Here is a 15060-nt window from a genome sequence, read left to right on the forward strand (position 1 = left end):
GGCTCAAATCCACCTCAAGCCAATTGGATGAAAGGTACCATGCCTGCTGCTTGAGGTTTCCATATAAAATGAGTTTGGGCAGCCTCAGTTGAATTCCTGATAGGCAGGGGTCTGTAGCACAAAACTGCTCTTAATTTACCACTAAACTGCTGAATTGGCAATCTCCCAATAAGATGATCAACAACAGAAAATGGAGCAGTTAAAAGACTTCTGTTCTGAATTCAGGCTGAGACCCATTACTGGGGAAGAGCAGAGAGCTTTCCACTGTATTTACTGTTTAACCGGCTCTGCAAGTGCGTGATAAATTGTTCCATTCCTCGTCACACAAGTTCAGAAATTAACATAAAAAAAGCATTAAAACTGCTTTCAATTAGATAAGGTAGCATTGTTAGAACATGATCAAAGGGAAAGGTGCAGCTGACTTCCCATAATTAGAATCTCATTAATGGATATTACAGGATCTGAACCACAATGGTTAATATACCCCATCCCACACCACACACACCCACCACCTAATGACTCATCCTAAGGGTAACACTGACCGGATGTGTGCACTTCTTCATGGGTTATCTTTCTCAGTCCCAAATTGGAAGATGGGAATGTGCTAATTTGATAAGAAAAACAAATGAAAAATTGTTCTGTTTAACAGATGCTATTTGATTTAATCATAATTAACAGGCAACTCTTTTGTTTTAAAAAATAAGTCAGCACCCATGTACCAGTACTTGGAAAAGAAGATGTATAAGGAAGCCTATCAAATTGCTTGCTTAGGAGTAACAGAGAATGACTGGAGGGACCTGGCGATAGAGGCCTTGGAAGGGATGGACTTCGACACTGCTAAAAAGGTATCAGTAGCTCATAAACTCCTCCAAACATACATAGATAGGGGGAGAAATATGACAGCTCCTTAAAGAGGCTAATCAAATAGCAGAGCAAGGAGACCCATCCCCTCTCTGAGCAAAATTCAGGTGAAGAAGGCATGGTCTCAATTACTGCACCACACGGTCCCTGAATGTAAGGGTCACTTCATTTTTTTTTCTACTTTGAGGCACCTATCCACAAATAAAACAACTAGTATAATCTGACCCTTGGTACTGCCCTTAACACCCACTTCTTTCCTATTGGAGTCATAGAGGTCTACAGCACAGAAAAAGGCCCTTCAGCCCATCGAGTCTGCACCGGTCAAAACAAGTACCTAACTATTCTAATCCCATTTTCCACTCATTGCCTTGTATGCCCTGACATCACAAGTGCACATCCAAATACTCCTTAAATGTTATGAGGGTTTCTGCCTCTACCACCCTTTCAGGCAGTGAGTTCCATATTCCCACCACCCTCTGGGTGAAAAAAATTCTTCCTCACATCCCCTCTAAACCTCCTGCCCCTTACCTTAAATCTATGCCCCCTGGTTATTGATCCCCCCACCAAGGGGAAAAGTTCCTTCCTGTTTACCCTATCTATGCCCCTCATAATTTATTGCAGAGCAAGCTAAGTAGTTTTATCCATGTGTCTATCAGCCTGCCAGCATACCCTTGTGTCTCTGTAACACTAAGACTGTGATTGTAGAATTTGTCCTTAATCACTGATTGCTCTGTGCTGGCTATGTGACAAATGAGAATCAGTGTTGCAAAAGTACTGAAGGAACCCAGGACATTTACCACTCTGGGTCAGAACTGATCTCACTGCTCATCTCTGTGAACAATTCCCTTTATTCTTTATTTTCACTGCCTCATTATCTACCTTATTTTTATGCTGTTTCTTTGTGATTTTTTATTTCCACACATATTCCTCCTATCAACAGCTTACTTTTGATCTCTCTCACCATCTGCTGTGCTGCCACCAAAACGTATGTCTCACTTAGTCTTTTTCCCTTTCTTCACCTCCGTGCTCTCTTTAAGCCCAAAGAAATGGTGGCAATGTTTCTTTCTGCCTGGCTGGTGAGCTAGCGCTAAAAGCTTTTCTTACCCATGGGTGCTATGGTGAAATGAAGGCATACTGAGCATGCTGTACAGTACCAACCAAAGGTTGACTAGGGTGAGTAGTCCACAGTGAGAAGTAGGCCTGATGAAGGTGGGTACGCTGTATTGATGAGCAGGGCTGGAGAGGGTGCTTATTCTACATTGAGGCTGGAGAGTACCTGTCTCCTATACTGAGGGGCAGGGCTGGAGAGGGTATGCCTCCTATATTGAGGAGCAGGGCTGGAGAGGGTGAGTATCCGACACTGAAGGACAGGGAGAGTGAGATGTCCGACAATGAGGGACTGGACTGTGGAGACACTGAGGGATAGGACTAGAGAGGGTGAATGTCCTATACTGAGGGACGTGGAGATGGTGTGTGTCTGACACTGAGCGATAGGATCGGAGAGCATGAGTGTCCGTCACTAAGACGGGACGGGAGAGGGCGTGTGTCTGACACAGGATCAGGATTGGAGATGGCTATTGTCCGACACTGAGGGGCAGGACTGAAGAGGGTGAGTGTCCGGTACTGAGGGACAGGGAGAGGGTGCTTGTCCGAAACTGAGGGCCAGGATTGGAGAAGATGAATGGCTGACACTGAGGGACACGACTGGAAAGGGTGAGTGTCTGACACTGAGAGATAGGGAGAGGGTGAGCGTCCAACACTAAGGGACAGGGAGAAGGAGAGTGTCCGACACTGAGACAGGGAGACGGTGAGTCGCTGACACCGAGGGACATCATTGGAGAGAGTGAGTGTCAGACAATGAGGTACAAGAAAGGAGAATGTGAGTGTCCGTCATTGAGGGTTAGGGAGAGAGTGAGTGCCCGACACTGAAGGACAGTGAGAGGGTGAGTGTCCGATACTGAGAGATTGGGAGAGGGTGAGTGTCTGACACTGAGGGACAGGACTGGAGAGTGTGAGTGTCCGAAACTGAGGGACAGGGAGGGTGTGAGTGTCGGACACTGAGACACAGGGAGAGGGTGAATGTCTGACATTGAGGGACAGGGAGAAGGTGTGTCCTACACTGAGGGGCAGGACTGAAGAGGGTGAGTGTCCGACACTGAGGGACAGGGAGAGGGTGAGTGTCCGACACTGAGGGACGGGGAGAGGGTGAGTGTCCGACACTGAGGGGAAGAACTGAAGAGTGTTAGTGTCTGACACCAAGGGACAGGACTGAAGAGGTTGCGTGTCCGACACTGAGGGGCATGGAGAGGGCATGTCCGACACTGAGGGACAGGACTGGAGACGGTGAGTGCCCGACACAGAGAGACAGGGAGCGGGTGTGTCCGACAGTGAGGGATAGGGATCGGGCGAGTGTCCAACACTGAGGGACAGAGGAGGGGTGAATGTCAACAAAAGACAGAAAGGGGAATAAGAAAAGTGATAGGCGGAGAAATCAAGCGCAAGAATCAAACAGGGCCTCAGTGAAAAATAGTGGGAATGGGACAAGTAACGTTAAAAAGACAAGACTTAAGGCTTTGTGCCTTTACGCAAGGAGCATTCGCAATAAAGTGGATGAATTAAGCGCGCAAGTAGATGTAAACAGGTATGATATAGTTGGGATTACGGAGACATGGCTGCAGGGTGACCAGGGATGGGAACTGAACATCCATGGATATTCAGTATTTAAGAAGGACAGACAAAAAAGGAAAAGGTGGTGGAGTTGCATTGCTGGTTAAAGAGGAAATTAACGCGATAGTGAGGAAATATATTAGCTCCGACGATGTGGAATCTGTATGGGTAGAGCTGAGAAACACCAAGGGGCAAAAACATTACTGGGGGTTGTATATAGACCCCCAAACTGTAGTGGTGATGTTGTGAATGGCATTAAACAGGAAATTAGAGACGCATGCAATAAAGGAACATCTGTAATTATGGGTGACTTTAATCTGCATATAGATTGGGCAAATCAAATTAATAACAATACCATAGAGGAGGAATTCCTGGAGTGTATATGGGATGGTTTTCTGAACCAATACGTTGAGGAACTAACTAGAGAACAGGCCATCCTAGACTGGGTATTGTGTAATGAGAAAGGAATAATTGGCAATCTAGTTGGGCCTCCCCTTGGGGATGAGCGACCATAATATGATAGAATTCTTCATCAAGATGGAGAGTGACGTAGTTGATCCTGAGACTAGGGTCCTGAATGTTAATAAAGGAAACAATGATGATATGAGATGCGAGTTGGCTATGATGGATTGGGAAATGTTACTTAAAGGGATGATGGTGGATAGGCAATGGCAAACGTTCAAAGAGCGCATGGGTGAACTGCAACAATTGTTTATTCCTGACTGGCGCAAAAGTAAAACAGGAAAGGTGGCCAAACCATGGCTTACAAGGGAAATTAGAGATAGTATTAGATCCAAGAAAGAGGCATACAAGTTGGCCAGAAAAAAACAACAGACCTGAGGAATTTAGCAAAGGAGGACCAAGGGATTGAATAAGAAGGGGAAAATAGAGTACGAGAGTACGTTTGTGGGGAACATAAAAACTGACTGTAAAAGTTTCTGTTGGTATGTGAAGAGGAAAAGGTTGGTGAAGACAAATGTAGGTCCCTTGCAGTCAGAAACAGGGGAATTTATAATGTGGAACAAAGAAATAGCTGACCAACTAAATACATACTTTGGTTCTGTCTTCACGAAGGAGGACACTAATAACATACCAGAAATGTTGGGGAACACAGGGTTTAGTGAGAGGGAGGAACTGAAAGAAATCAGTATTAGTAGGGAAATGGTGTTGGGGAAATTGATGGGATTGAAGGCCGCTAAATCCCTAAGGCCTGATAATCTACATCCCAGTGTACTTAAGGAAGTGGCCCTAGAAATAGTGGATGCATTGGTGGTCATCTTTCGAGATTCTATAGACTCTGGAACAGTTCCTACACATTGGAGGGTAGCTAATGTAACCCCACTATTTTAAAAGAGGGGCAGAGAGAAAACAAGGAATTATAGACCAGTCAGCCTGACATCGGTAGTGGGGAAAATTCTAGAGTCCATTATAAAAGATTTAATAGCTGACCGCTTGGAAAACAGTGGCAGAATTGGACAGAGTCAGCATGGATTCACGAAAGGGAAATCATGCTTGACAAATCTACTGGAATTTTTCGAGAATGTAACTAGTAGAGTTGATGAGGAGGAGCCAGTGGATGTGGTTTATTTGGACTTTCAAAATGCTTTCGACAAAGTCCCACATAAGAGATTAGCGTGTAAAATTAAAGCGCATGGGATTGGGGGTAGTGTATTGAGATGGATAGAAAACTGGTTGGCAGACAGGAAACAAAGAATAGGAATAAATGGGTCTTTTTCTGAATGGCAGGCAGTGAATAGTGGGGTACCACAGGGATCGGTGCTGGGACCCCAGCTATTCACAATATATATATTAATGATTTAGATGAGGAAACTAAATGTAATATATCCAAATTTGCAGATGACACAAAGCTGGGTGGGAAGGTGAGCTGTGAGGAGGATGCAGAGATGCTTCAGTGTGATTTGGACAAGCTGAGTGAGTGGGTAAATGCATGACAGAAGCGATATAATGTGGATAAATGTGAGGTTATCCACTTTGGTAGCAAAAACAGGAAGGCAGATTATTATCTGAATGGCTATAAATTGAGAGAGGGGAATGTGCAACGAGACCTAGGTGTCCTCGTATACCAGTCGTTGAAGGTAAGCATGCAGGTGCAGCAGGCGGCAAAGAAGGCAAATAGTTTGTTGGCCTTCATAGCGAGAGGATTCGAGTACAGGAGCAGGGATGCCTTGCTGCAATTGTACAGGGCCTTGGTGAGACCACACCTGGAATATTGTGTACAGTTTTGGTCTCCTTATCTGAGGAAGGATGTACTTGCTATAGAGGGAGTGCAGCGAAGGTTTACCAGACTGATTTCTGGGATGGCGGGACTGACATATGAGGAGAGGTTGAGTTGGTTAGGATTATATTTGCTGGAGTTCAGAAGAATGAGGGAGGATCTCATAGAAACCTATAAAAATCTAACAGGACTAGACAGGGTAGATGCAGGAAGGATGTTCCCGATGGTTGGGGAGTCCAGAACCAGGCGTGTCACAGTCTGAGGATACGGGGTAGATCATTTAGGACTGAGATGAGGAGAAATTTCTTCACCCAGAGAGTGGTGAGCCTGTGGAATTTGCTACCACAGAAAGTAGTTGAGGCCAAAACATTGTATGTTTTCAAGAAAGAGTAAGATATCGCTCTTGGGGCGAAAGGGATCAAAGGATATGGGGAGAAAGCGGGAGCAGGCTATTTAGTTGAATGATCAGCCATGATCATAATGAATGGCAGAGCAGGCTCGAAGGGCTGAATGGCCTACTCCTCCTATTTTCTATGTTTCTCAGTCCAACACTGGGGGATGGGATGGGGTTCAGTGCCCAACACCGAGGGACAGGCAGAGTGAGTGTGTCCGACATTGAGGGCCAGGGACGGAGTGATTTGTCCAAAAGCGATAGACAGGCGGAGGGCGAGTGTCCAACACTGAGGGACAGGGAAAAGGCGAGTGTCCGACACTGAGGGTCAGGGAGAGGGTGAATGTCCGACACTGAGGGTCAGGAAGGGGGTGAGTATCCGACACTGAGAGACAGGGAGAAGGTGAGTGTCTGACACTGAGGACATGACTGGAGAGGGTGAGTATCTGATACTGTGGGACAGAGTGAGCATGTGTGTCTGATGCTAAGGGCAGGACTGAGGGGTTCGTGTCTGACATTGAGGGACAGGGCTGGAGTGGGTGAGTATCTGATATTGAGGGAGAGAGTGAGTATGTGTGTCTGATGCTAAGGGCAGGACTGGGGGTGCGTGTCTGACATTGAGGGACAGGGCTGGAGAGGGTGCATGTCCAACATTGTTGGTCAGGGAGAGGTGTCATGTCCAACACTGAAGATCAGGACTGGAGATGTTGGGTAACCTACAGTGTCTTGAAGGAAGTTTTGGAGAGTGCAAGCACAGAAAAAGATGTTGACAGGAGATGGTTACTGGAGGGTACATGTTAATAGAGCTATTTGTTCATCTGGGAGGTGAATGCCAACCAGGACTCGTTGGCCAGAATGGCCAGTTTAAGTGTTGATCAGACTTCCAGTTCTCTCTCTCTACACCCCTATTGAAATCAATGTACAAAGTTTTGTGAATATTCAAGTCACGTATTTCTCATCTGTCTTAAGTAGTTTAAATATTATTATGCTGAACTTGTGATTAAGGGTTGAATGGGTTCATTATGGAGGTTACTATCTTGAGCTGTCCATGGGAAAACTAGAGCAAATCTGCTTTTTGTGAATCTAGAGTAGGCATCACCAGTGCATACAAGCAGAGAGAAGAGGCTGCAATAAGTTCTTATTTTAGCCATTTGGGCTTAGCATTGATCTCAGTAGAATATAAGAACATAAGATATAGGACCAGGATTTTAGTATTTTCCTCTGTGAAGACAGACACAAAGTATTTTAGTTTCTCTGCCATTTCCTTCTTCCCCTTTATTCCTGACTTCACTTGTAATGGACCCATATTAGTATTTGCTAATCTCTTCCTTTTTACATACCCATAGAAGCTTTTACAGTCCGTTTTTATGTTTCTGGCTAGTTTATATTCTGCTTTCCCTTTCTTAATCTTTCTCTTGGTCTTTCCTTTGCAGAATTCTAAAATGCTCCCGACCTTCAGGCTTACCATTTTTCTGGCAACTTGATGTACCTCTTCCTTTGATCTAATACAATCCCTGATTACTTTCTTGCTGGGTTTTTGTGCATTAAAGGAATGATTGGGAGACCAATTTCTCATAGTACCAACAGTTTGTGGCCTGGGTAACCACTTGTCTGGAATCAAACAAATTCTTTCAGTGGAACAAAGCCTCCTCTCAGATATTGATGGATTAGGATATAACACAGATGCAGAAACTCTGAATTGCCACTGGATGGCAATCATCAGTAGAAGTTCCTATCACAGAATTGTTTAAGGCACAGAAGGAGGCCATTTGGTCCATTCTATCTGCATCGGCTTGCTGAATGAGCAATCCACTTAGTATCCTTCTCCTACAGAAGAGGGAGAAGCCCTGTAACCCTGCACATTCTTTCTTTTCAGGTAACAGTCTAATTGCTTTTGAATGCTTCAATTGAACCTGGCTCCGCCAAACTCTCAGGCAGTGCATTTTTAACCGTGCTGTGAACCTGTCCCACCACCTTCAATGACTTATGCCAGGTCTCTCAGTTTTAACATGTAGCCTTGTGTGTTCAGGAGGATATTGATTGCTGGAAAAAATTGACCTAACGAGTGATTTGCTTTTTTAGTAATAGTTCTTAAATCCACATGCTAAGTTTATCTGTGACAGGATGCTCACACAGTACAATCACTAGAGCCAGAGGACAAGACCTCCAGGAGCCAGTTGTACTCTTTACTGTATGTGGCCATAGACAGGAGATTAAATGTTGCTTTCTTTTGAAATTCAGATATTACATTTCTTTCCCAATATTTATTTGGATAAAACCCCACAATCTTTTTATTGTTAAACTGAAGCATTAGCTTTTTATTTCGACATTTTGACAAATTAAGTTCAAATTCTCAAACCATGATTTGAAATCATGTTCTCTGGATGATTAGACTAGTAACATAACCAGTACCCTACCCAGATATGTGTGTGAGGAAGGTGGTGTGTGAGGGGAGTGCATGTGCAGTGCCCCTTTCTAGTGGTAAATTATGAGTATCCACAGTCACATGGAGTTTGTTTGATTTTTTGACTTAGGGAGTCAGGGAGGAATTTCTAAGTCCTAGAATTTACTGCAGGCAGTTTCCTGGTTTAAAAAATATTGTGCTGTATCTGAGAAAGCCTTTTCAAACTGTTTTCAAAATTCTTCCAGAGTGGGACAGTATCTACTTTGTAACCTCTTGACTCACCATTCATAATATCAGTGACTTTCTGCTAGAATTACAAGTATCATACTCATGCTGGCATTGAGAGATCATGTTCTAACTTGCCCTCAAGCCCAGCTGACACTATCTTGAAGCCGGGTGTGTTCATAATAGCAGTTGGGATGATTTTTATCGCACCTACCTCTAGGAAAAGCTTTGCCTGCATTTGATGTCTCTTCTTTGGGATACAGTGGAATGGGCAGGATTAGGCCTACATCCCACTCATCTGTGGAGCTGCATGTTGGAGCTCTATCAGGTAGCAGTGCAATATATTGTAACTTGAAAAACACTTCATCTGTGCTTCACTAAAGTTCAAAAGAGAAAAGGAAAGACTTGCATTTATATTGCACCTTTCATGACCTCGAGATGTCCTAAAGCACTTTACAACCAATTAAGTACTCTTGAAGTATAGTCATTTTTTGAATGTAGGAAAGGACCAAACAATTTACAAATAGAAAGCTCTCACAAGCAGCATTTAGCGATGTAAGATAAATATTGGCAGGACTTTGGGGAGAACTCCCTTGCTGTTCTTCAGATAGTGCCACAGGATATTTTATATCCACCTGAGATGGGGCTCGATTTAATCTGAAAGATTTGCACCTCCAACTGTGCAGCACTCCATCAGTACAGTACTGGAGTGTCAGCCTGAATTATGTGCTCAAGTGGAGTAGGATTTGCATGCATGTTTTAACTTAATGTTTTATTTTGTTGGCAGGCATTTATAAGAGTGCGAGACCTCCGCTATCTGGAGCTTATTAGTAACATTGAGGTAAGAACATTACTTTGTAAACCATTTAATTATCTTCATTATTGAGATGTTATACTGTACGTATTTAGCAACAGTAAAACATAGGTGTAAAACTGTTGCCCATATCATAGTTGAAACTGATGGTGCTTTGACACTGCAACTTTAGCATGAACGGCTTCCCACCAACTCTAAAGTTGTGCTGTAAATCCAAAGTCATGGTCCTCCAGACTCGGGAGGGGAATGGCACAATACTTCTCGCAGGATGTAGTCTCACATAATTTCCATTAGAGACTGTATGGAATGTAAATGCAATGTGGTGTCAAGTCAGCTATAAAGAGTCCGTGGGGTGCTGTGTACTAACTGGCACTTTTTACAGTCACCTGCAGTATATTTTCTATGTTTTACAGTGCAGATGCAGCCACCTGATACTTATATATAGACTAATCGGGAATTCACAAATTGCACTGCAGTTAGTGCTTGTCACATTTTCAGATTTCTGATTATGTTGCTAAAGAGGAACTTTGATGTAACGCATGTTAAATTCATAGGGCAGCAGGTCTAGGCAATGTAGGTTCAGATTCGGATCGAGTAATTGGGGATTTGATAGCCAGGGGGATAGACAGGCAGTTCTACTGCCATCAACGTGAGACCCATATGGCATGTTCCTTCCCTGATGCCTGGATAAGTTATGTCATGGACAGGATGCAGAACACTTTGCAGGGGGAAGGGGAAAAGCCAGAAGTCATAGTCCATAGGAAGGAAGAGTGCCCTGCTTTCAGTGTTTAAGGAGCTAGGGCGCAAGTTAAAAAGCAGAACCTCAAAGGTTACTCCCAGTGTCACATGCTAGTGCGAGCAGAAATAGAAGGATGTGGCAGGATAATGCATGTCTAGAGACATCCTGCAGAAGGGAGGGCTTCATATTCATAAGAACATATAAATAGGAGCAGGAGGAGGCCATTCAGCCCCTCGAGCCTGCTCCACCATTCAGTGAGATCATGGCTGATCTTCTACTTCAACGCCATTTTCCTGCACTATTCCCATATCCCTAGATGTTTTTAATATGTAGAAAACTATTGATTTCTGTCTTGAACATACTCAACCCCAACTGAGCCTCCACAGCTCTCTGGACAGAGAATTCCAAAGATTCATTACCCTCTGAGTGAAGAAATTCCACCTCATCTCAGTCCGAAATGACCTGCCCCTTATTCTGAGACTGTGTCCCCTGGTTCTTAACACCCCCAGGCAAGGGAAACATCCTTCCCGTATCTACCCTGTTGAGCCCTGCAAAAACTTTCCACGTTTAAATGAGATCACCTCTCATCCTTCTAAACTCCAGAGAATAAAGACTCAGTCTATTTAATCTTTCCCCACAGGAACATCCCTCCATCTCAGGAATTAGTTTGGTGAACTTTCATTGCACTCCCTCTATGGCAAATATATCTTTCCTTAAGTAAGGAGACCAAAACTGCACACAATACTCCAGATGCAGTCTCACCAAGGCTCTATAAAATTGCAGTCAGACGTCTCTACCCCGACAATCAAATCCTTTTGTAAGTAAGGCCAACATACCATTTGCCTTCTTAATTGCTTGCTGTACCTGCATATTAGCTTTCAGTGCCTCATGAACAAGGACACCCAGGTCCCTTTGAAGTTCAGCACTTCCCAGCCTCTCACCATTCAAGAAATACTCTGTATTTCTGTTCTTTCTACCAAAGTGGATGACCTCACATTTTTCCACTTGTATTCCATCTGCCAATTTTTTGCCCACATGGTTAGCCTCTTCAAAGCCCCTTGAAATGTCTTTGCATCCTCGTCACAACTTACACTTCCACCTCATTTTGTGTCATCTGCAAACTTGGAAATATTACCTTTAATTCCCACATCCAAATCATTGATACAGATTGTGAATAGCTGGGGCCCAAGTGCTGATCCTAGTAGTACCTGAAAATGACCCATTTATTCCTACTCTCTGTTTTCTGTCCATTAACCAGTTCTCATCCCATGTCAGTATATTCTCCCCAATTCCATGTGCTCTAATTTTGTTTACCAACCACTTGTGTGAGACCTTATCAAAAGCTTCCTGAAAATCTAAATATACCGCATTCACCAGACATTGAGACCAGTTCTGTGGCAGGAGGGAGGGTTGTATCTGAACAGAACGGGCAGATTAACTTGTCTTTGGGGGATGGTTTAAATTAATTTGGCAAGAGATTGAGCACCAAAGCATAGTATTAAGAAGTAGAAGGAAGATACACAGAGGACTGTGAGTGATAGTTAATTCTGTGGGATTACAGAAAATACAGAGATCTAAATTAGATTGGAGTGCACCTTTTTAAATGCACAATGTGTGGTTGATAAAATTGGTTAACTACAGGCACAAATAGCCAGGTGGGAATATGATGTAATGGCGATAACTGAGTCCTGGCTCAAAAAAATGGAGGATTGGATACTTAATATTCATGTTTACAAGGTATTCAGGAGCAATAGGGAAGGGAAAAAGGAGCGGACAATTTTCTTGATCAGTATGTTTCCTGCCTAACAAGGAAGGCAGCAACTTTACTGGATCTTGTCCCGAGGAATGAAGTGGGTTAAGTGAGGAATGTCACAGAGGGACAGCATCTTGAGAATAATGATAAGAGTATCATAAGGTTCAGATTAGTTGTGGAGAAGAATAAAGTACAAACAGAATTAAAACACTTAACTGGAGGAGGGCTAATTTCAGCAAATCATAGAGAGACCTTGACTAGGCAAATGGGAGTTAAGCAGAAATGCAATGGAGCAATGGCAGCCTTTAAAGAGAAGATGGTTTGGGTACAGTCTAGGTATATTCCCACAAGGGGGAAAGGGAGGGCAGTAAAAGCCAGAATTCCCTGGGTGTTTGAGTTAGAGAGCAGAAAAGGGGAAAAGACATATGTCAACTTGATAATGCAGGGGGGTGGTGGGGCGGGTGAATCTAAAGAGTATAGAGCAGAAGTGTAAAAGGAAATGTGAGGAGCAAAGGGTCAGTACGAGAATACACTGGCATTTAAAGAATAGGGAATTCAAAGGTCTTCTATAGGTCTATTAACACTACAGGGGTTGTCAGAGAAGCGAAGGGCTTAATTAGAGACTGAAATGGAGATCTACTGGTGGAGGCAGGAGGCATGGCTGAAGCACTACATGAATACTTTGCATTTGTGTTTACCAAGCAAGAGGACTTTGCTAAAGCTACGGGTAAATGAAGAGGTTTTTGAGATACTGGATAAGATATAAAGAGGAGGTATGAGAAAGGCTGGTGGTACAAAAGTAGATAAATGACCTGGATTTAAAAAGGTTTAGGGGAATAAACCTGGCAAGTACAGGCCAATCAGTTTAATGATGGTGGTGGAGAAGCATTTAAAACGATAATCCAGGAAAAAATTAACAGGCAGTTTGGCAAGCATGAGCAAATGTGGGATAGAGTACCACATATGAAGCTTGTAGCAAAATTGAAACCTATGGCATAAAAGGGCAGCAACAACATGGCAAATGTGGATTAATTTAAGGAAAGTCAGCATTGATTTGATAGGGGCCAATCATGTTTAACTAACTTAGTTCAGTTTTTTGATGAGGTAACAGAGAGGGTTGTTGAGGCAAATGCTGTTGATGTGGTGTACATGGACTTCCAAAAGGCATTTGATAAGTGCCACACAACAGACTTATGAGCAAAGTTTGAGCTCATGGAATAAAAGGGTCACTAGCAACATGGGATAGAATTTTCAGGTCGGCGGGCAGGCGCAATCAGTGCGCCTGGGATCAGCTGGGGAACAGATCGCTGATCGTGACCGGCCTCTGACCGCGATTTCACATTGACTGGCCAGTTAATGGGTAGCCAATGTGAAGCACACGCTGAAATGCTCAGAGCTGCCGGGGTCGGGGCGGGAGGAGGGCGGGCGTAGGCGAGCGTGGAATGAAAGCTCCCTGATGGCAGAGAGCGGTCTCGGGGAGCTGAAGACTTTAGAACAAGTAAATGAAGATTGTAAAATCTGAACATAAATGTCCAAGCATCACAGTCACCTGAACATATACGTTATAAAAATAATGACCATAGATTTTTATTTATTATTTATTTAATAACGGAACCCACATCACGCCCTTGGATGAGGTTTCATCAAAAATGCAAAGGCCGCCTGGACGATTCGCCTGTCGCCAACCGTAAGGTTGGATGGACCAAGAAAAATCGGAGACAATTGGAACTTTAATTACACTAATTGGCCTCTTAATTGTTGGCGGGCGCGCTTCTGACTTTTGCGCTTGTCCGCTGACCGAAATATCGCGCGAACACAGGATGACGTTGGGACGCTCACCTGACGCCATCTCGCGCGATTTCGCGGCTAATGGGTCAGGCACGTGCCTGCCCCAATCGGTGTAAAATTCTGCCCATGGATTCTAGCGTCCAGTGGCGTACCACAGGGATCTGTGCTCGGTCCCCTATTATTTGTCATTTATATAAACGACATAGATGACTGTGTGGGGGGTAGGATTAGTAAGTTTGCAGATGACACAAAGATTGGCCAGGTGGTTAACAGTGAGGTTGCGTGTCTTAGGCTACAAGAAGATATAGACGGGATGGTCAAATGGGCAGATAAGTGGCAGATGGAATTTAACCCTGAAAAGTGTGATGTGATACACTTTGGAAGGAGTAATTTGACAAGGAAGTATTCAATTAACGGCATGGCACTAGGAAGTTCTGAGGAACAAAGGGACCTTGGTGTGTGTGTCCATAATCTCTGAAGGTGGAGGGGCATGTTAGTGGGGTGGTGAAAAAGGCATATGGGACACTTGCCTTTATCAATCGAGACATAGATTACAAAAGTAGGGAGGTCATGTTAGAGTTGTATAGAACCTTGGTGAGGCCACAGCTGGAGTAGTGTGTGCAGTTCTGGTCGCCACATTATAGGAAGGATGTGATTGCACTGGAGGGGGTGCAGAGGAGATTCACCAGGATGTTGCCTGGGATGAAACATTTAAGTTGTGAAGGAAGATTGGATAGACTTGGGTTGTTTTTGTTGGAGCAGAGAAGACTGAGGGGCGACCTGATTGAGGTGTACAAGATTATGAGGGGCATGGACAGGGTGGATAGGGAGCAGCTGTTCTCCTTAGTTGAAGGGTCAGTCATGAGGGGACATAAGTTCGAGGTGAGGGGCAGGAGGTTTAGGGGGGATGTGAGGAAAAACTTTTTTTCTCAGAGGGTGGTGACGGTCTGGAATGCACTGCCTGGGAGGGTGGTGGAGGCGGGTTGCCTCACGTCCATTAAAAAGTACCTGGATGAGCGCTTGACACGTCATAACATTCAAGGCTATGGGCCAAGTGCTGGTAAATGGGATTAGGTAGGTAGGTCAGGTGTTTCTCACGTGTCGGTGCAGACTCGATGGGCCGAAGGGCCTCTTCTTCACTGTGATTCTGTGACTCAAAATTGGCTGAATGACAGGAAATAG

At 44.1% G+C, this 15060-nt stretch overlaps 1 protein-coding gene across 2 annotated transcripts in view; it reads left to right on the top strand.

The window, feature by feature from the left end:
- Positions 1–15060, top strand: part of ift122 (intraflagellar transport 122 homolog (Chlamydomonas)) — a 171828-nt gene that overhangs the window by 76984 nt on the left and 79784 nt on the right. For both annotated transcript variants that reach the window (XM_078543871.1, XM_078543873.1), the window contains exons 15-16: positions 705–845; positions 9572–9625. In XM_078543871.1, coding sequence (XP_078399997.1) covers positions 705–845; positions 9572–9625 — 195 coding nt within the window. The remainder of the gene's footprint in view (positions 1–704; positions 846–9571; positions 9626–15060) is intronic.

The sequence above is a fragment of the Cetorhinus maximus genome, chromosome 6 (genome assembly GCF_964194155.1).
Source record: "Cetorhinus maximus chromosome 6, sCetMax3.hap1.1, whole genome shotgun sequence".
Lineage (NCBI taxonomy): Eukaryota > Metazoa > Chordata > Chondrichthyes > Lamniformes > Cetorhinidae > Cetorhinus > Cetorhinus maximus.